This window comes from Zootoca vivipara, chromosome 3, assembly GCF_965207765.1.
Source record: "Zootoca vivipara chromosome 3, rZooViv2.hap1.1, whole genome shotgun sequence".
Taxonomy (NCBI): domain Eukaryota; kingdom Metazoa; phylum Chordata; class Lepidosauria; order Squamata; family Lacertidae; genus Zootoca; species Zootoca vivipara.
In genome coordinates, this window is record NC_142586.1 from 66,817,513 (window position 1) to 66,840,319 (window position 22,807).

Consider the following 22,807-nt stretch of genomic DNA (forward strand, 5'->3'; position numbering starts at 1 on the left):
CTCAGGCTCGATTATTCTTTGCTTCTCTGGCCTGTGTTACTGGCTATTCTGTCTCATCTGGATCCTCTCTCTTTGAGTCAGTGTCCAAGTCGCTGCTGGGAATCTGGGTCACATTCAACAAGTTCCTATCCTAGATACTTGTAAATGTGTAAAATACTGTAACACAGAAGCCTGTGCAAATAACGATTGAAGGTATAGTGGTATTTGATTTTTCAGTAAAAGAGAGCCCTGAGGGGTTTTTTTCTGGGTGTAGGGGGTGTTATTGACTCATGTGTCAAAGCTAAAGTCGCCCACGTGGCTTAGTTTCACGGCAGAGTGGGCAGATTGCAAGGACTTTCTCTTAATTTGATTAGTCGCTTGTATTTTAAAGAACATATATTTTTGGACCCTGTCTGCTCTGAGATTCTAGTAGCTGTGCCTGTGTGAAGGCAGAACACGGCAAATATATGTTGCTCTGCTGCATCTTGACTGATGTAATGCACCCCTATACATCTTAGTTATCGCCACTACTGTCTTCTAGAGGACTTTGCATTGGTCGAGGTATCTTGGGAGGCTGAAACTTCCTATACCAGGGGGTCCCCAAACTAAGGCCCGGGGGTCGGATGAAGCCCAATCGTCTTCTAAATCCGGCCCACGGACGGTCCAGGAATCAGCATGTTTTTACATGAGTAGAATGTGTCCTTTTATTTAAAATGCATCTATGGGTTATTTGTGGGGCCTAGGAATTCATTCATATTTTTTTCAAAATATAGTCCAGGTCTGAGGGACAGTGGACCGGCCCCCTGCTGAAAAAGTTTGCTGACCCCTGCCCTATACAAACCAGTTGTTGTTGTTGTTGTTGTTGTTGTTGTTGTTTTGCTTTTACAAATATTCTTCTGATGAAGGCTGTCAGGTGATTAATGCCTGTATCAATTCATTACTTCTAACCAAGTCATTAATCAACAATTCCATTAAGGAACTATGTGCGAAAATCTCAGACTTACTGGTTATTACTATGTTTCAGAATTGGTCATGTGTAGACTCACAGTAGATAAATAGGTACCACTACAGCGGGAAGGTAAACGGCGTTTCCGTGTGCTGCTCTGGTTCGCTAGAAGCGGCTTTGTCATGCTGGCCACGTGACCTGGAAGCTGTACGCCGGTTCCCTCGGCCAATAATGCGAGATGAGCGCCACAACCCCAGAGTCGGTCACGACTGGACCTAATGGTCAGGGGTCCCTTTACCTTTAGACTCACAAGCAGACAGAAGATCTGCTTTTAGAGGTTAAGTTAGGCTTTACTGTGATCATCCTTTAGCCAGGTGGAGTAAGACTTGTGCTTCTTGCTGCATAGCTGACTGAACGTTTTAAGAATTTTGTATTGTATGCCATTGCATCGTTCTAATTTGGCTTTTAAGTTATTTTATTTGTTTGTATTTGTTGTTGCTGTTAAGTCACTTTGAGACATTTGTTTATTGTATAAGTGACTAAAAATGCTAATGATGCCAATAATAATAATAGAATTTTAAAGACAAATAGAATCCTCTGTGAAATGAAGAAGTGGAGCCGTAACATAACATTTGATGAAGAGACGGGCCTTGAGTGACACACAAGAAAGAGAACCAAAAGTAGAGATATAAGACAATTGCCCACACATTTGTCACTTCACGAACCATGATGACCTTTAACACCCACAAGTCAGTGCAGGCTAATAACTAGAGGCTCACCAGATTCATAGCAAGGTTAATGAGGGTTTCTGGGAAACCGCCACTCAGGACCAGGGATGGGGAATAAATTTGATTCCGTTTGCATTTAAAGGGGAATGTTGGGAGGGTTGGAGAGATGGAAGAGAGGACTAGCGAGGAAGAAGAAAGCGCTGTTGTGAATGTGTGGCATATGTCTGTGATCAAGTGCTAGAAGGGGCTGTGTAGGAATGAGATGGAAAGGGACTTGACTGGGGGAAAAGGACAGCAGCATATAATAATAATAATAATAATAATAATAATAATAATAATAATAATATATTATTTATACCCCGCCCATCTGGCTGGGTTTCCCCAGCCACTCTGGGCGGCCTCCAACAGAAAAATGAAATAAAATAATCTATTAAAGATTAAAAGCCTCCCTAAACAGGCCAGCCTTCAGATGTCTTCTAAAAATCTGGTAGCTGTTTTTCTCTTTGACATCTGATGGGAGGGCGTTCCACAGGGCGGGCGCCACCACCGAGAAGGCCCTCTGCCTGGTTCCCTGCAACTTGGCTTCTCGCAACGAGGGAACCACCAGAAGGCCCTCGGCACTGGACCTCAGTGTCCGGGCAGAACGATGGGGATGGAGACGCTCCTTCAGGTATACTGGACTGAGGCCATTTAGGGCTTTAGGTTAGCACCAACACTTTGACTGTGCTCGGAAACGTACATTCCTTCACAATGCAAGAAAGGCTGCAGCCTTCTAAGGGCATCAGAGGAAGGAAATTTACACCTTCCCTCAGGGGTGGGGAAGGATTTCCACCATAATTATAGGAGGTGAGCTGCAAAATGTTCTGCTCCTTGACATTCCCCTGGTGCTGCCCAGCTGACTGGGGAATAGCTGAGAGGGGCTAAAAGCGGGCTTCCCTGATTGGAGATAGAGAAGGACTGTTGGTAGGATGTGATGATGCCAGATGATGCCAACTCCTGATGCAGTCTCCTCACCTGAGGTTTATGAATCCTTTGGGGAGAGAGATTGGGGAGAGAGAGAGAGGCAATTGCTGTAAGCTGCCTTGAGCCCATGGGTAAGGTATAAATATAGACAAAATGGTCCAGCTGAAGAGTGAGCTACTATTGAAAATACTGTAACTCATTTTAATGGACTGCCTATGCAGTAGAGAAGCATTTCTGATGAACAAGGGAAGAGTTAAATATATTTTCCCTGGTGTTCTTTCCCAGTGGAGCATGTGGCTCATTCATCTCTTGAAACGTGTCCTTTGTCACAGATGCATGCAGGACAACAACAAACCTATTCATTCCTCACCCTGGCAGCAACAGAGCCTGTCCTCTCCAATGAACCTCGTCTTCTGATTTCCCACAAGGTACCAATCTCCTTTAATTACCCCTGCATTGGTGCTCATGGAAAGGCTTCAGAAGAAAATGTACTGACCTCTAGCCAATATGTGTGCCTCTAGCTTCCTTGTTCTTTGCCAGTTCCGGACCTCATTTACTGGTGAAGAAAAAAAGAGGTCAGGAAATTTGCACTAATAGGTTAGATCTGAGAAGTAGGAACATAAGGCTGCAATTCTCATGTTGGAGTAAATTCCATGGAATTAAATATGTCTTGCATCATTCTAAGTGGACATGTTTAGGATCACACTGTTTGTGGTCTGTGCTGGTGCCTGCCATTGGGCAGTGAAAATCTGGCGTATCACTGAAAAAGAGACTAATTCATCACCCACCAAAAAAGAGGGCACAGATCTTTCATGAGCTAATTCTTATGTAGAGATGCAAATTTAGAAATAATTTCTGTAACTGAAATAGAAAAACAACACATCTGGCCATAGTGAGGAAGACGGCGAACAGGCAATCAGTTTGTCTGCTCAGCATAGCTGCCAAGTTATCCCTTTTTTAAAGGGATTTTCCCTTATGCTGAATAGGCTTCCTCGCGAGAAAAGGGAAAACTTGGCAGCTATGCTGCTCAGCCTGCTTCCCCAGTGCTAAAGGTTGATGGGTAATGAACCTCGGTTGCTAAAGGTTGATGGGTAATGAACCTCGGTTTATGAACACCTCGGTTTATGAATTTTCGGTTTATGAACGCCGCAGACCCATCTGGAACGGATTAATTCATTTTCCATTACTTTCAATGGGAAAGTTTGCTTAAGTTTATGAACGCTTCAGTTTATGAACAGACTTCCGGAACCAATTACACCCATGCTTCAGTTTATGAATGCTTCAGTTTAAGTACTCCGCGGACCCGTCTGGAACGGATTAATCCACTTTCCATTACTTTCTTTTTTTTTTTAAAATATATTTTTTATTAATCATTTTATCCACAAACATACAAAATACAAAAATACAAAATACAAAAATACAAATACAAAAAACATCAAAATACAAAAATACCAAATTCAAACAACATATAACAGAAAAATATATCATCTCTCATCCATTTTGATATTCATTGTCTTCAGGCTTCCCCAATTCCCTACTATCTGATTTTCATTTTTATAAACCTCTGTAGCAGTTTCTAAATCATCTTTCTTACCCATCATGCAATCCCTTTAACACTTCAAAATTGATTTCATCTTTATATCATCTACCAAAATTCTTAACTTTCAATCTTCTATTATCTCCCTATTGCCTTGACTTCTTTATTTTCCTGGATATTCAAACTCTAATTATCAAATACACTTTCCATTACTTTCAATGGGAAAGTTTGCTTCAGTTTATGAACGCTTACTCTGCGGACCGTCTCAAATGGATTAATTCACTTTCCATTACTTTCAATGGGAAACTTCGCTTCAGTTTATGAACGCTTCAGTTTATGAACAGACTTCCGGAACCAATTGTGTTCATAAACCGAGGTACCACTGTAATAATATTATTTACAACCTGCCCATCTGGCTGGGTTTCGCCAGCCACTCTGGGCGGCTTCCAACACAATATTAAAATACAATAATCTATTAAACATTAAAAGCTTCCCTAAACAGGGCTGCCTTCAGATGTCTTCTAAAAGTCTGGTAGTTGTTTTTCTCTTTGACATCTGGTGGGAGGGCATTCCACAGGGTGGGCGCCACTACCGAGAAGGCCCTCTGCCTGGTTCCCTGTAACTTGGCTTCTCGCAGCAAGGGAACTGCCGGAAGGCCCTCGGCGCTGGACCTCAGTGTCCGGGCAGAACGATGGGGGTGGAGACGCTCCTTCAGGTATACTGAATCAAGAAGACAAGAAATTTTTAAAAAGAATGGGAAATGTTTATAATGCATATACAAAACCATTGTAAACAGGCCAAAACATTAGCAGGATTTAAAATACACTTGTAATGTAACAGAACGTATAGATAATTTAGGAAGATGAAAACCTGGATAAGTACTGATACGCAGTTGAAAATAGAATCAAAAGGACCCATGGATGGATGGGGGGGGGGAGTCAGGAGATTCAGAGTAATCTTGATATTTGGATTTTGTATGGTTTTATGTTGTATGCTTATATTTTTGAAAATCATTAAAAAAGATTATTTTAAAAATCCCATAACGCCTTTAAGCCAGGACCACCTATCTATGGTGGCGTGTGTGTATTTTGCAGTAATCCAGAGGGGGAAAGCTGCTTGGCAGAAATCAAAGTTCTCACACTCAGATCTCGTTTGGCTCCCATATTTTATCTTTTCAAACTGTGTTTGCGGACAAAGAAGCATGCAGTAGCAAAGGAGTATGAAGCCTGATGGAATCTGTGTTTCTTGACAGCAAATCATTACTTAATAACCACGTGACACTTCCTATAATACGTTGATTTTAAAAGCTACCTGTTGGTTTTTCCTCCAGCTAAAATCCCACGAGACAAGATGCACAAAGGGGTGAGCACTGGAGCCTACAATTCAATGTAGCTACATAATAAGAAAGATGGGAAACGATTGCACCTCTTCATTCGCATTGCAGCAAGTGCAAATGTCAGAAAGACAAGGGATTATCAGCTCATTTGTGAGAGTTTGCCTCTGGTGATCCTGGGGCAAGAGTCTTACACCATGCTGCACATTGGCTTGGAGTAAAACATGACACCCACAACAATACATTTGAGTGGCACATGGTGTGGGAGATGTTTTTCCCGTGTCTGAGCTAAAATGTGGCTTCCTTTCCATATATCCCTTCCCCCTTTTGGTGATTGTTCATGAATGGGGGCAAACTTGCCAGGCCACTTGCCAGACCCATAGAAATTAGTGAACCTAAGTCAAGGTTCATCCACACTTCCACTTGCCCCATGTTCTCTAGGCGTGGGTCTGAGAGGTTTCTCTTTTGTCCTGCCACTTCTTGCTGCTTACTCCTGAATCGGCACAAACATCAATTGGGTCTTTGATGTTTGTTCTGATTCAGCAGTAAACAGTGAGTTTTCCTGGGGAAAGGGGCAGGACAAAATAAAAAAACTTCTCCAACCTGTGCTTAGAAATCACAGGAGAAATGAAAATGTAGATGAGTCCTCTGTCTTATCCATTAACTTAAATGGATCTACTCTTGAGTAGGGCTAGCGCTGAATAGCACCCTTTGATTAAATGAAACCTGATTACACTTATCAAACTGCAGCGGCATATGATGCTTGTAACTGCGACTGCAAAATATAAATGCAGGTTTTGTAGAGCCCTAAAGTAAGGTTGCCTATTTTTCCTGATTCAGGTGAAAAGGTTGTATTTGAGGAACAATGAGCCATGCAACATGCTTAACAATCAGACACAAAGCAGGTCTACCACAATGTCATAGCTGCCAAGTTTTCCCTTTTCTCGCGAGGAAGCCTATTCAGCATAATGGAAAATCCCTTAAAAAAAGGGATAACTTGGCAGCTATGAACAATGTTTCCTGTTTAAAACTAATTGGAATGAAAAGGAAAGTATCACTTTCTTGGACTGAAACATCTGGTGGAAGAGACAAATAGACAAAATATTTAACACAGACGCTTGTGTACTCATTGGGTTATTTGTTTTTATATTGCCACCAAAGCTTTCCCTCCACACTTCACTCCGAAACTCTGGATTAGACATAGCCCTGTTGATCTGTGTGAGGAGCCCCATCTTACATTGAAAGCAGTAGCGGGGGTTGGGTGGGGGTTAACCAGCCCCAATCCAAGAGCATTAGCACCAGAAGGTCCAGAATCAGGTAGCTGGTCAGTAAAGGAGCCCATGTCCGAGAGCCCATTGGGTACAAATTTCCTTTGTGATGAAGTAATGGGAGAAGCAGATTCTGCTGAATTTCTGCATGGAAGATACAGTGGTACCTCAACTTATGAATTTAATCCGTTCCGAATGGACCTTCGTAAGTTGAAAAATTTGTAAGTCGAAGCCAATGGGGGATTTTTTTTTAAAAAAAATCGTAAGTCGAAAAAATCCTATCTAAACCGCATCCAAAATGGCGGATGGAACTCTGTTCATAACTCGAAACATTCGTAGGTCGAGTCATTTGTAAGTCGAGGTACCACTGTATATTTAAGAACAGGAGTCCATTCCAGAAAATGTTGGGAACTTCATTTTGATCTTCTTATTAACCATCTTACGTCTGAAGGGCTACAAAAAGCTTGACAATATCTTAGAGGTGCCCTGAATATTGGCTATGAGTAAGAAGCAAGTCTCAAGTCCTTAACAGCATGAAAGAAGATCAAGCGATCATCAAAAGCACATTTTTTGCTTTCATTTCTGACACACTGCTGTTGTTCCAGCTGGAAAAGGGCTGTGCTCCAGGCTAATGTCATAAGAAGGTAGCAACTTGACAAGTCTGCTTCTAATTTTAGAGCCTGAATGGTAAACATACCTCATGTACACTCCCAATCGAAATGGGTGGAAAAAAAGGATAAAACTGCTAAGCTTCGACTATGTGAATGCCCTTGCCAAAGATTTGTTGAACTTCAGTTTATTGGCTCTCATCCAGTCCATTGCTGAGGCAAGAAAAGGCAGATGTACATGTTCTGCCTTGGTCAGACCACACCTGGAGTCCTGTGTCCAGTTCTGGTCGTTGCAATTTAAGAAGGACATTGACAAGCTGGAATGAGTGCAGAGGAGGGTGAGCAAGATGGTCAAGGGTCTGGATACCAAGCTTCTTTGAGGAATGGTTGAAGGAGTTGGATATGTTTAGCCTGGAAAAGAGAAGACTAAGAGGAGATATGATAGCCATCTCTAAATATCTAAAGGGCTGTCACATGGAGCAAGCTTGTTTTCTCCTGCTGCAGAGGGTAAGTGTCAGGAGTGTGTGCAGGAGCCAGGCCCTGTGACTGGTAGGGCCTCACAGGACTGGGGTCTTCCTGAGTTTGGCCTGGAAGGGCAAGGTGCGGCCGCACAGGTGAGGCTTGACAGAAGACTTTTAGCACCTGGTGGCAAGGGCCGGGAGGGGTATATAAGACCACCATTTCCCTCTGGCTCTTTGCCACAGCAACACGCTACCCACCTAGCTGTGCTTTGGCTTCCTGACTCCTGGTTTCCTGACCCTCAGACTCTTGGCTTCCTGACTTGGTTTCCTGATTCATGAACTCTTGGCTTCCTGACCCCTGGACTGCTGATTCCTGCTTCCCGACCCTCTACTCTGGTCCCGACGTACCAAGCTGGGACTCTGACTGCCTGTAATCCAGACCGTGACAGTAGGACCTGAACCAATGGCTTCCAAGTCACCAGAAAGGAGATTACAACTAAACAACAGGAAGAACTTTCTGATGGTAACAGCTTTTTGACAGTGGAACAGACTCCCTCCAAAGATGGTAGACTCTCCTTCATTGGAGGTTTTTAAGCAGAGGTTGGATGGCCATCTGTCTTGGATGCTTTAGTTGGGATTCCTGTGTTGGACACTAGGTGATCCTCGGGGTCCTTTCCAACTCTACAATTCTATGATTGTTCTTTTCATGTTGTGTAGCTGCAACAAGAGTCTGACCGAACATGAGTCTGACCAAACTGCGGGAGGCAGTGGAAGACAGGAGTGCCTGGCGTGCTCTGGTCCATGGGGTCACGAAGAGTCGGACACGAGTAAACAACAACAGCTACAACAAGAAAACAAGCAGCAGATATCAGAATGATATTGCTGGAAGATAGAAGAGGACGGTTGCCCATCCCTCTCCAGAGAGTCTGTTATGTCAGTCACTATCCAGCTGGAAGAGACTGTGCCCCATTATAAGGTACTATTAAAGCTGCTACTATGGATCTATTCGTGAAGCTCCAGCTACAGATCCCAGCGCGGCGGCGCCATCGCCTTGCTCGCCTGCGTGGAGCACCAAGCGCTGCCTTCCTGGCAGGAAGCAGACACCCCTCCGCCCCTGAAGGCAGCCCTCTGACACAAACGCTAGGCCAGCCGGGGGCGGGCTGCGTGCCTCACTCCTTTCAGGAGGACCCGCCTGGGCTGCGAGCTCCCACCAGCGAGCCACGCGGCGGGCGGGTGAGCGGGTCAGGGCTGCTGGGCGGGCTGCAAAGGCATCTTCCAGCCGCAGAGGCGCAGAGGGTGGGGGGACCCCCGCGGAGATGGGGGGCGCCTGAGGGATCCCTGCACCACGGCGCCACAAGCTTAAGACGGCCCTGAATAAAGAGTATGACGTCACTACAGGACTTGCAGTATATTTCAGCGAGGCTGACACACACACACACACACACTTCAGAGCTCTCTTGGAGTGCTGGGCACACTTAGGGTTACTGAAATAAAGTGTCCCCAGCACTCCAAAAGCTAAAAAATCAATGGGTAGACTGCTTGAAGCATGTTAATTTGCTTCCTGGGACAACGTCTAAATCACTTTCAGACAAAAACAAATAGTCACATGGGGTGTGTTTGCTGTACGTCCTGCCGAGCCCCCGGCAAAGATGTTTTGAAGCCTGTGCCAAGCATCATTTGAGCCTTCCATTGCTTCCTTTGCATCTGGGTTAATTCTGCTGATTAAACTATACAAGTGGGCTTTGGCTGCCAGCCTTTCCCCTTGATGGAACAAGAACACAGCACTGTGGCAAATTCCCCCGAATGGTTCCTGTATTTTAACTGAGGCATGTATGGCAGTGGCGGAGCTTCATGCTCCGGCACCGAGGGGGCAGAGAGCAGGCAGGGGTGGGGCTGGTGCGCGTCCTGGGGTTGTGGTGTGCCGCCTGAGGGGGCATGGTGACCAGCGGGGGGGGGGGGGCAGCCGTGATGACACCCCAGCAGGATTGTGCTGCCAGGGGCGGTGCACTCCGCCCGCACTCCTCTTCCTCTGCTAGTGATGTATGTTCTGACCAAATGGACTCCATGACAAGTTAGGAAGGTGCAGTATCAGTTATAACACCATCACCACCAACCGCCACTGGCCTTACAGACTCAATCAGGCCAAAGCCATCCAAAATAAATAAAAGTGAAACCCTACTGCATGTACTGAATCCAATTGTTTCTCACTTGTACCAATTGCACGGTACAAGTTAGAAATATGGGACAATAACAAGATTGGTTCAAGTCTATTTGTTTTAGGCTACAAGGCAGAACGAAAACAGAAGTGTGCCCCCAGCTATGAATGAGTCACAGCCTCACTGTTTGTGTCTTGTATCAGATTTGAATCCAATCATCTGTGATCTGCATAGAATTTATTACGGTACAGTACTCTTATTTACTGAATTTCTCTGCTGCCCTCCATCTGAGGATCGCAGGGCAGTTTGCAATATAAAAAATCAAAACCACAGAGCTATGACCCGCAAACTGCTGCCTCTTGCATTGTTTGATCTTTGGGCCTAACTTTGTTCATTTTTTCTCTGTAATCAGAGTATATATGCCTGGGCACTTCATGCATCTGATGAAATGGTCCATGAAAGCATATGACACCATAGGAATGTAGAAAGCTGGCCAATACCAAGTCAGGGTAGGTATTTGTCCATATAACCTAGTATTGTTAATTTGACTGACAGAAGCTTTTTATCCAAGTTTTTAAGCTTGCACAAGACTTTGGTGTTAAGAGTTTATTTATGCTGCAGTTTAATAAGAGGTGGTTCCTGTATGCCAGGCATCCCCAAACTGCGGCCCTCCAGATGTTTTGGCCTACAACTCCCATGATCCCTAGCTAACAGGACCAGTGGCCGGGGAAGATGGGAATTGTAGTCCAAAACATCTGGAGGGCCGAAGTTTGGGGATGCCCTCTGTATACCATGGCCATCGCAAGCCAGAAAACAGCATGCAAACTGGGGATCTCCCATGCCTATCTGTTTTCTCCATGCCTATATATTTCTCTCTCTCCAGGGAAGCAGAGGCAAGCCACAGATGTAGGGCCAACCTTAAGATATTGTTTAAAGCCATTGCACTATATTTGTATTTCAATAAATTCTGTCAGTGTGTCGGCTCAGATCATTTGCTTTGTAAACCACACACCACTTTCTGCTTTTACCTTCTGAAGAAGCACCTTGACACACTCAAAGGCTTGAATGCTGTTTCACTAGAACACATCAGTCCAATAAAACATATTGTTGCAACGTCTATTGTTGCAACATATTGTTGCATGGCCACTGTTCTTCCCACTGCAGTTTTTCATACATTGGGTCTAGAATTCTTGTGGGCTGTGCTGCCCCCCAGTGACTGAAATGTTGACTTGCTCATTTTGATTTCCTTCAGATACATGTTAGACTGCAAGAACCTGTGTACTGTATACAGAAAGAGGAATGTGAAAAATACTGAAAATTATTCCTAGTGGGCCACCTGAGGAATGGTAAGTTGTCACAAAAGAGGATATTAAAATGGGTACAGCTTTTTATCCACAGGAGGGCACAGAGGGGAACCTACCTCCCCAATTTTATTTAATCATTCATTTCAATGATTCTATTATTGATTTCTATTATTTCAATGAAAATTGTCTGTCCCTATTTCTCCAAAGGAAATCAAGATAGCTAGCGATAATGAAAACAGAGTAAGCAAAACATAATCCTTTAAAAAGCACCAATATATATTCAAATTAATAAATTAATAATATCCAACCTATTTAACAAATTCCAGTAGCATAAAAGTAACATAACTGAACAAGCAAAAATCACACAATGAAGAAATGCTTTTTTAAAAAGTCAGGTCTTCACCAATCACCTGAACAGCATAGTGATGAGACCTGACAGGCCTCATTCAGCAAAGCGTTGCATAGGATTGGTGCCACCACAGAAAATACCCTGTCCAATATAGTGTCCCAGATATGTGCATGTGTGTGTGTGTACATACACACCACTTTATTTGCATTTCTTATTTTAAAAATTAATTTAAAACCCAAGAGAAAGGCATGCTACTTTTTCTGCTCACCTTAATGAATCACGCTACAAATAGTAGACCAGAGACCATTTTTAAAGGTGTTTTTATTATTATTAAAAAAACAGATCTAGGAAAGACTTGGATCATACTGAAGACAACATAAACGAACCCTTAGCAGCACATGTCTTCTCGGAAAGAACACCATAGAGTTCAATGGGACTTACTCCCAGGTAGGGATGGAAGGATCTTTCCAATTTGATTCTCCCAGTTTCTCATTTCTCAAATCTTAAATTCAGTTCTCTACATTTTGCAGTAATCTGTGGCTTTTTAAATAAGAATCCTCATCAAAATTAATTGACATCTTAGTGCCAATTTCTCTCAGTAAACAGATTTTTACCTGCAGCTTTGACTAATGTACACATTTCTGAAAGCACTGTCCTCTAATATAATGTATGTTTGTATGTTATTTTCACGAATATTTTTGTTTTTATGCACACTGTCTCCTAATGCATGCTTCTTTTGTAAACATTGGCTGGAGAACTACATCACAAAATTCAAGTGTACAAATTTTTGAAGGATCTTTGTGTTGTGGTTTGCATATTGTTTTGGAATGTGCAAATTTTATAGATTCAGCTTTTAATGCCTACTGAATCTAATTTTTCCTCTATCCCTACCCTTGGGCATATAGGACTGGCACCTAAAATATCACATTTCTGAGCACTATTGACTGCATGTAATATGCTCTAAAAAGCCATTTGTCACATGGAAAGTTGAGTTAGTTCAGAACTCTGGATTTATGCTGGGATGAATGAATGAATAAAGGAGGGAGAGAGAAGACAGAGCAGACAGGCCTGTGGAAACTCAATAATATTTTATTTGGAAAATGCATAAGGTTGACAACAGGGCAAGTGAAAAAGGAATGTGAGGAGCATGTTACCAAAAAAAATTAAGACAAACAATACATACGGTATGTCTTGAAGTACATCAAAAGCAGGAAACCAGCCAGAAGGACTTTGGAAGTTGTTAGATACATACCCAGTTCTGAAATGCTTTATTTGGGAAGAACCACTGATGGAACTAGTGAAACAGAGAAGGCAAGAGATGGCTTATTAATGAAAATGTTCAGCTTGTCACTAAAATCAGCCTTCTTATTTGAGGATTTTAAGTAGCCAATGCAATGCCATTTTTTTAAAAAAATGTGACTAGGGGGGAATTGTAGGCCAGCTACCCTAACAACAGTGTTTCTTAGTGGTTCGAGTGTGTCAGACTAGGACTTGGGAGACCAGGGTTCAGGTCTCCAGACATGAAACTCAGGGATGGCTTTGACTTGAGTCTGTTGCTGCTGCTCAGCCTAACCTACCTCACAAGGTTGTTGCGGGGATTAAATGAGGAGTGTATGCCCCCTTGGGTTCTGTGGAGGAAAGGTGGGATACAAAGGCAATGAATAAATAAAAATTAATAAATCTGTTTTGGGTAAATGTGCAGAAATCATTATTAGATTTTAAGAGAACAAGCACTGCTGGGAATATCAGCATGGCTTCTGTAAACCTAAACCAAAGTCCTGCTTTTCCAATATTTTAGAGTTCTTTGAAATTTTCAGCAAGCACCTGGACAGTAGATATTATATATTTGGACTTCCAGATAGCTTTTGACAAAGTTCATCACTAAAGATTCCTTAGCAATTATGGATTTAAAAAAGCAGAGAGCCATTCTTTCTGCCTCTATAGTAATTTGCCCAGGTCTAAACTCTACTCAAGAAAGACTGGATGCCAGGGCAAATATGCACCAGTCATGTTGTGTCCAGGAAATAGGAAACAAGAATCTGTATGCCTCCCCCCCAAAAGCTAGTGGTATCTGCTGGCCTTTTTCAAAAGTATTACATTCATGAACATGTTCTTTTTTTTCTCCTCACCCCTTCAGCCCTACTGCCGTGGTACATGGCTTTCCTTTATTGCCTGCCAACTCTAAGAACAAAACATGGATTTATGTGGCATGAATAAATAGTTTGATTAAATAATCTGTAGTCCTTTTCAGTTCAGCAAATCGCAAACTTCCTGTTGGCATTCAGTTGCTGGTGGAAGAAATGAGTTCTTCTGACCATTCTCTAGAAACAGAAGGATATGGGTACAGGGAGGAAAATATAGGGTGTGTGTGAATCTTAGGAGTGTTAATTGACATGAAACATTATAAAAGCTAATATTAAATGTTAAATTCCCCCCCCCATTTACACACATCTGCTACTAGATCCCCTCTCTCCAGCCCCTAGACACCTGCCTCAGAAGTCCAGCGTTTGAAAACCACCACAGTCTTATTTCTTTTCCCAGAGTCTTGCGGGTGCGTAGTGCCTCTCCCAACCGCGGCTCCTGTGCCTGCCCGTGTGAGAGGCAGGTGGCGGCAGCGGGACCAGCGATGAGAAAGGGCTCCTTTTTCGCCGCTCGTCTTGCCGCCACCGCCGCCCACTTCACTCGAGTTTAAGCGAAGGGGGGCTTTTTCAGCACAAAAAAATGTGCTGAAAAAGTAGGCTTATACTCGAGTATATACGGTAATGATTCTAACCTCTTGGTCAACTCCATCAAAGACCATTTAGAGCACAACTATGTTTCACAATCTTCTTTACAAGCACAATGACCTCATTATCATTGCACAAGATAACCAGTTATTTTGTGCTACACACTGCCTTGCTGTTGAGTTGTGCATTTTACCCTTTGACAGCTTAGTTTTAAGCTGGCAGATCATTTCCCCAAGAACTAGCAATGGATCGCAGGGCTATTTTCCAAAAGGAGGCCTACCTGACGGCACCATCTTTCCCTGCATGCCACCTCTGTTTATTTCTTTTTAATAAAACTTGAGCAAGGAAGCCACATTCTTTTAGCATTAATACACTGACTCGATTGCTTTCCACATCACTTTCAGGGAACAACTGGTTTGTATCATTCACTCAGAAGAAGTGTAATTTATGGAAGAGTCGGCATCAAGCGGAATTCTGTTGTTGTTGCTTGAGCTTGGCAGTGCAGCTGCAAATGTGAACCATGCATTTGGACCGCAGACCTTCCAAAAAACGATTCCCTTCACACCCTCAGTGGAGTTAATATAAACACCAGACAGGATATTGATGGGATATTTAAATCATTGGCCATTGAGAAGCCATCAATCTTTCTAACCCTGCATTACCAGGGGGTCTGAAATGTATGCTGAGAGATTAAATCCCCATTATCTCAACAGGTTGGAGTTGCCATCTCTACTCTCCAGAGAAAGGGGGAGAAGGAGCAGGTCATTTTTCATTTGCATGTATTAATCCATTCAGGCGATTTTAACAATGCCCTTTCCCTAGTACTGGGATAGAGCATACTTTTTTCTCTCCCTCAAATTAGAAACATACACAACTTTGACAGATTCATTCCAGAAGTTAGGTCACTGGAAGGGAGCTCACTAGACAGATAGCACTTCTTTTGCTGAGTTTTGAGCTACCATAATTCTAAATGTGTGAGGAATAACCCTCATGAGGTGGAGCCATAGCTCAGTGGGGCAACACATGCTGGGCCTGGAATAGGCCCCGGGGTTCAGTTGTTGGTTGCCATCTCCTGAGAGCGACAGGCAAGATTCCTTTTTACAATGCCAGAGAGGCGCTGCCAGTTAGTGTAGACCAGGCATCCCCAAACTGCGGCCCTTCATGTTTTGGCCTACAACTCCCATGATCCCTAGCTAACAGGATCAGTGGTCAGGGGAAATGGGAATTGTAGTCCAAAACATCTGGAGGGCCGAAGTTCTGGATGCCTGGTGTAGACAGCACTGAGATAGGTGGGCCAGCGTGATGCCCTCCTCCAGATGCTGCGGACTACAACTCCCATGATCCCTGACCACTGGCCATGCTGATGGGAATTGGCCCATAATATCTGGAGGTTATCACACAGCAATGGAGATTGTCCCCTTCTCTTGCCTGACCATCTGAATAGGAGCTTCATCCACACTTCCCATTAAAAACAGTGGGAGAATTTTCACTGGCTGTAAAATGCAGGCAAAATTTTGATAAATGATTGACTTATTTCTTATGCGGCGACAATAATTATTGCAGCTCTAGCAATGCCAACCATCAGTTCCAATCTGAGGTTTGGACATGCCTCTTCTGAATGCCGTGTCTGTTTCTGATGAGCCTTTTAAATTATGGGTGTGCTTTGACACTCCACCCTCCATTACACACCCCACTACAGTACTGGCCTAACTAAGGTAATTGAGCAAAACAAATTCCATATAACCATGGATACAAGCTGGTGCTTATTGAAACATGGCACCCAGGGAGAGTTCCATTCTGTGAGGAATTCCATTTGTCATTCCCCCACCCAGCCTTCCTTCAGATGTTCTCCGAGAGTAAAAGTTTGTAAAGGTGGACAGGTTCAAAGGTGTCAGGGAGACTGATCCTTCCACTCCATTCCATTCTTCCACTAGATAGGGTAGCTGTCTCCACAGAGATACCAGTATATTAAGCAAACGACCACACAGTAATTTTTAGGAATGCCAGCTGATTCTAGAATGCTTAGTTGATTAACTGCCTGCCTTTTGACTATTTAAGTGCTACAGTGTAAATAGCTCTCCACATTGCCAAAACATCAACACACCATAGATTTAAAGAGCACCATTTCCCCCCAAAAATCACGGGAACTGTAATTTAATCCCTCACAGAGCTACAGTTCCCAGCACCCTTAACAAATTACAATTCCCAGACACATGCATGTCTCCCGATATTTGAATGCAACAAAATACACATGTGCTGTGTCATCACTTATGATGTTCTACAAACAAGTTTTCATACCTTTCCCCGCTATGTGGAAGTGCTTTCTGTACAGTATAGGGAAAGTGCAGTTTGTGTACAACTTTGAGGATTTTAATGTTTTTGTCAATTTGTCTGTATTTTTTTTCCTGCTGCCTGGCACAAGATGACACACAGGAGGTGTGGAGGACTATTATTGTTAGGATTAGCTGAACTTAGCATTGCTAAACTTTGCAATGTTTAGTTTGAAGGGCACTTTTATCTGAGCTATGCATTAACAGCTACACATTGTGTCACTGGATAAAGAATGATGACCTGCTTCCTGCAGATAACTGTACAGTCTGGTATCCAACTGGATAGGTGCACTGCAAAAAGGATTAAGAAGACCATTAACATTAAAATAATTTTTGGAATGCATCAAATTCAGGAGGGGGGGGGAATGCACCTTGAACTTTCTTTTGTTTCATCCATCATTGTGTTGCCCAGAAATATGACAAGGACATTCCAGGAAGGGAAGGGGGAGAGAGAGAATTCAGTGGGCTTCACCAAGTACATTCTAAGAGAGATTCTGAAGGAAATAAAGACCTGCCAGGCTAGGGAACCATCATTGGGTGTTTTGTGCTTCTTTACTTGCACTCAGGGGAACCAGTGGCCCTCAAGATGTTGCTGAACTCCAACTCCCATCAACCCCAGCCATCATGGTCTATGGTCAGGGGTGATGGGAGTTGTAGTCCCAGAAACACCTGGAGGTTCATAGGTCCCACCCCACCGGCCCACCACTTTAGGAGGTGTTTATATCATAAGACAGAGCTGGCACAGTCTTCAGGCTTACAGGATCCAATCGTGGTCTTTCAATGGAAGCCTGTTTTTAATTAGCATCCATCCAGATTTACTTAAACAAAGCTGACGCAGAGGTCTGAGTATATTCGGTCTTTATTGAGCACTCGTTCTAATCTGTTGGTTGAGTAGGGCTGCTTGAATATGTCTTTGCCATCGGCCAAAGGCCAGGTGAAAGAGGAACCTTTCCTGGACATTAACAGGGTTTCAAAGGCGGAATTGATTTTCCAAAAGGTGGTGCTTTGTCCTGGATTGGGGGGGGGGGTGTTTTTGTACGAAAACGCTCAACAGTTTTGGGGTCTTCCTAAAAAAAAGTTCAACAACTTTCAGGGTGTCCTAATTTTTACTTTTTGAAATATGGCAACCCTATTGGTGGGGAGTTTATACAGCAGGCATAGGCAAACTCGGTCTTCCAGATGTTTTGGGACTACAACTCCCAGCATCCCTGACCACTGGTCCTGTTAGCTAGGGATGATGGGAGTTGTAGTCCCAAAACATCTGGAGGGCCGAGTTTGCCTATGCCTGTTATACAGCAACAAGTGTCCATCCCACATTTACTCTGGGTGCTTGCTGGGTGTCTGTACATCTTCCAAGTCATCAGTCGTTCATCCCACACTTTTCAGTGCATTTCCCTATGACTTTCCAAACCACAATAAGTTATAAAAAGAAGTAGTAGATTTGCTTTGCTAGGGAGACAGAGCTCTTTAATATGCTTTAATTGTGCAGGTGTACATTTATGGTATGCTCATGAATGACACACTGGAAACCACCAGTGTGATATAGCAGTGGCAGAAGTGAGATTGGGAAACCATAGGTTCAAATCCCTGCTCCCTCCTGCTCACATGTTAACCTTGTGTCAGAATTTGAGAGTGGGGGAGGGCATTATTATTATTATTATTTGAATTTATATACCGCCCCTATATCCGGAGGTCTCAGGGCAGTTCGGCCCTCTTTACCAGATGCAGGGCGTTTGCTTGCTCGCTTATTTATTTTTCCACGAGGAACACTCCAGCCTAGCCCCCCTCCCTTGCGGCCTGAGTTGGTACAGCCCAGAATCCTACGACCCACCTGGCGGTAATCCTGTTCAGGATGACTCTTCTTGGCCTTCGCCGCCGCCGCCGTGCTCGCAATATCGCCGGCGGCCAGTAGGGGGAGACATGGGCGCGGGGAGAGCGAGCGCAAGGCAGAGACCCGCGGGAGGCAGCGCAGCCGCGGGAACGGCGAACTTTTGGGAGATGCAGCAATGAAGAGAAGCGGCGAGCGGCGACGGCGGCACCGACGGAGCGCGCCTTGATCTCTGCCGCTCGGACCCGAGGGGAGCTGCACGGCGATCTCGGCGCGGGCTTGGCACTGCGGAACCCCCTCCCCGCGCACCGCGGACTATTGCGCACATCGGACCCATGGCTGCTGCTGCCGCCGCCGCCGGCCCGACTCCGCGGATCCTCCTGCTGTCGTCCTGGGCGCTGCTCCTGCTCCTGGCTGCTCTGCTCCACTCCGCGGCACCAGGTACAGCCCCCTCCCATCCCATTTATTTCTCCCCAGTGAGGGGGTCTCCATCCTCGAAAAGGGGGCGATGAGGGTTCTCTCTGCGTTTTAATGCCAGGGACAGCCCTCCCTATTTCCAGCATGAAAAATGGAGAACTTTTAACACACACACCCTGTCTCTATATTTCTTTTATCTACTTTCCATCTTCGATTTCCCCCCTACAGATATTGTGAAGCCCTCGGGGCAGGGATCCCATCTATATTTCTTTTATCTACTTTCCATCTTCGATTCCCCACCCTCCTGATATTGTGAAGCCCTCGGGGCAGGGATCCCCGTCTATATTTCTTCTATCTACTTTCCATCTTCGATTATTTTCCCTCCTGATATTGTGAAGCCCTCGGGGCAGGGATCCCCGTCTAGCCTGGGCTCCCTGCAAAAGCACCTCGGTGGCGGAGGGGGAAATGGTTCAACCGTCGCGCTTGTCTGTGTATTCCGAGAAAGCGGATCTAGTCAGAGCCTCGCTTCCCCAGGAAAATCTTTTCATTTACAAAACGTGGGGAATGCTGTTGAAAGTCAACAACAGCTTCAGCACAAAACGAAACGTCCCACTGGCGAGGCATTTCTCTCTCTTGAACCTCAGCCCCACCTGCCCCTCAGATCCCTCCTGCTCCTCTTTAGGATCCAGGGCTCCCCGCAGCCTCTGATCGCAGCCCAGTGACACAATTAAAATTATTAATATTATTATTAAAGCGTTTTGGGGTGTGTGTGTGTGCCAGGTTGGCAAAGGCTGCCGCAGAGCATCCCAGCCCTTCATCTGGGAAGGGAACTGCCTTGTCCTGGAATGCAAAGATTGCAATTCTTCGAGAGCAGTTCCCATTGAGCTCTGGGGAAGGAGCAGGCAGACTATCAGGCAGGCAACATGGAGCTGCTGCCATTCAGTGTGGGACAGTATTGAGCTGGATGGTCTGACTCTGTACAAGGCAGCTTCCTTTGTAGAGGAGCATCTGATGAGAAACGAAGAGCCGGATGCTAGTTGCAGAGAAAGAAACGCGTGGCAAATGGAGGCTTGCCCTCACGATTGCCATTGCAGAGGGGAAGTGCTGTGGCTCAGTGGTAGAGCCTCTGCTTTGCCTGCAGAAGGTCCCAGGTGGCAGGCATGTCCAGGTAGGGCTGCCTGAAATCCCAGAGAAGCGCTGCCCGCGCGTGTAGGTGATGCTGAGCTTGATGCTCCAATGGCGTGACTCTGTAGAAACTCCTGCGTAAACTCACTTTCCCTGCGTTGGCTTCTGTTTGTGCTTATAGTGTGGTTCCTTCCCTCTGTTCCTTGGTACTTTCTCTTCTTCTGGGTCTGTGCATCCTGCTCCCCCCCCTCCTGCCTTAAAGGAATGGGAGAAGTAAGCTGTATGTGTTGCTACAAGTTCCACATGCAGCCAAGTGCAGGAATTCTGAGCTCCAAACTTGCCCACGGGGCCAGTTCCTTGACGGCAGGCGTTGATCGTAATTGCAAAGACAAGGGGGCTGAACCTGAAGCCGTGCTTACTTGCTTGGAAGCAAGTTTCATCGGAGCACCGAGGCATATTCTCAAGAAAAATAAGCGCAGGAAGGGGTGGGGAACCACCCCAGCTAATTTGCAGGCTTTCCCTCCCCTGCTTTTAAAGAACAATAATTCAATAATACTAACATAATGAGTCGCGTGATCTGCACCATGACTGATTTCCTAAGGCAGAAGTTTGTGTGATTGGCTAGTAGTTGCTTTCTTTTGACACAATGTCCTAAATCATAATGGACCGAATAAATGTGGTAAGGGAAAAAACCAACAGCCTTTCCCTGTGCATTTTTTCAACTCCTTGAGAACTGTTTCTTTTGGAAGTGAGCAACAGGACATTGGTTTCCAGGGAGGGGAGCGCTGGAGAGCCATAATATAATATGGAATGTCCTGTTTGGGGAGCCTATGGCTAAAACACCTGTAACCCTTTCAAAGATATTTTCTTCCTCCCTCCAGGCTCCTGCTGCCTTTCTGGAATCAGGGTTGTTTGCTGTGGCTTGCAAGCTTCTGTTGGGCTTTCCACTGGTGTGCCCTCCCCTTTGCCCCTCCCATTCACCCCGCAGCCTATAAATCACTCCAGAGATTGATGGAATGTTTTAGCTGGAGAGCTCTAGCCTGAGAGTCTTGCGCTGAAGCTCAGGTCCACCACATTAACACAGGATTTGCAGCGTATGGATGGGCAGATCAAAGATAAAATACTTTTGGATAACCGGTGGGATTAGCAAGGTGGCGGTTGGGGGAGCCTTTGCTTTGCATGGGTTTAGGAGTCTGATTAATCTGTTCTGTGTAAAATATTTGATTGCTTCCCAGAACTTTCTGTTCATCCATCAGGCTTGGGAGGTGAATTCAGCTCTGAAGTGAGCAGCCTTTTGCTCTGGTTGAAAAGATGGGCAATTTAGCATTCCATGCAAAACGACATGCATGAATTTATATATTACTGCCTGTTGTGTTGGGTGCCTTCCTGGGTAGTCTTGATTGCTCTCAGAGCGGATGTCATATGTTATAATGGATGATGGCATAAGTGTTTAACAGTACAATTCTATGCATGTCTACTCAGGAGTACATCCCATTGAGTTCAATGTGTGTGTGTGGGGTCTTTCCAAGTAAATATGTATAGGTTTGCAACTTTAACCTCCTATACTGCAGACCAGGGATGGTGAACTTGTGGCCTTCCAAATGTGGACTACAACTTGCATTACCCATGAACACTGAAGATGTCCCAACAACTTTCCATGCTCCACCCTCCAAGCTTTTAAAGATGAGCCCTGGCATGCTCACTCATGAGACTTGCTTGCCATATGGAAATATCAGGATTGCAAACACATGCTCTGTCAGGGCAGGTGGGTTTGCTCCCATCTGCAAAGGTGGCCGCTGGTTCTAGGTCACAAGACCGCACCTTCCTGGCCAGGGTCCTGTCTCACCTCTTCCCTTGGCAGCTCAAAACTGCCCCTAGGTCTGGCAGGGAGGGGGGAGAGCCAGCATCTGCTTCCCTTTCCAAAGTGGCTGAATTTGGGGCAGAAAGGGGCTGTTCATGCTCCCCTATTAAAATTCCCCTCTGTTTCCTCCTCCCTCCCTGCCTGCTTGAAAGCATGTCAGTCCAAACCAGATCCCAACAGTACAGGGACTTGCAAATCATCAATAGGGGTGCTTTTTTTAATTATTGAAAAAGTTCTGGCTCCCTGGCATGGGTGGAGCCAGGCCAGGTAGAGATTGGGCAGAAATTGACAGTTTGGGGACAGAACTTGTAGGACTTTAGTGAGTCATGAGCAAGTAAAGCAGAGCGTGCTTGAAGAATTAATTTTCTATGAATTCCTAGAATTCTTGGTCTGTTATTCAGGTGTCTCTTGCTGTTATTTATTACTGCATTTACTGTAAAAAAAAAATTCACATCTCGCTCTTCTTCATCATCAAGGAAAACTAGAGTGACAACAAGATTATGACAATAAACTCATGTCTAAATCATAGCTCTTACTTTTACAGTTATTGGATGTGAACACATGGAATGAATACCCCCCCCCCCCGGGGTGTTTGTGTATTATCACTTGTTTTGTATTCCAGTATTTGTCCAGGTTTTGTCTGTGTCTCTTGGTGTAGACATGTGAGTGGGCTGTTGACTGAGAATGTGAGATCGAATTATGTTTAGTGGTTTCAGAATTTAGATAGTGTGAGTAGAAAATGTGCTAGAAGAACAAAGTTTGAGTACATTGGTTGATGTGTGGGCACTGGTGTGACAGTACGCTTTAGTGGAACTGTGTGGAGTGTTATATTTACCGGTAGCTGCCATTAGATTAATTTGTGTTTATCATTGTGTAGAGAGATGTGAA

General features: G+C 44.6%; 1 protein-coding gene and 1 long non-coding RNA gene across 3 annotated transcripts in view; both read left to right on the plus strand.

Moving 5' to 3' along the window:
• Positions 1–9,941: 9,941 nt before the first annotated feature.
• LOC148686286 (uncharacterized) lies at positions 9,942–13,851 on the plus strand. Of its 2 annotated transcripts, XR_015949026.1 has the most exons (4): positions 9,942–10,488; positions 11,232–11,325; positions 11,975–12,079; positions 13,770–13,851. It is a non-coding gene; the product is annotated as an uncharacterized LOC148686286 (long non-coding RNA). The 2 variants fall into 2 exon arrangements; XR_015949025.1 differs by lacking the exon at positions 13,770–13,851 and having other exon boundaries at positions 11,975–13,006.
• A 4,715-nt stretch (positions 13,852–18,566) lies between these two features.
• The window catches only part of FNDC1 (fibronectin type III domain containing 1), a 91,663-nt gene continuing 87,422 nt past the window's right edge, over positions 18,567–22,807 (plus strand). Inside the window, exon 1 of the mRNA XM_035108622.3 lies at positions 18,567–18,957. Coding sequence (XP_034964513.3) covers positions 18,852–18,957 — 106 coding nt within the window. The 5' untranslated portion in view covers positions 18,567–18,851. The remainder of the gene's footprint in view (positions 18,958–22,807) is intronic.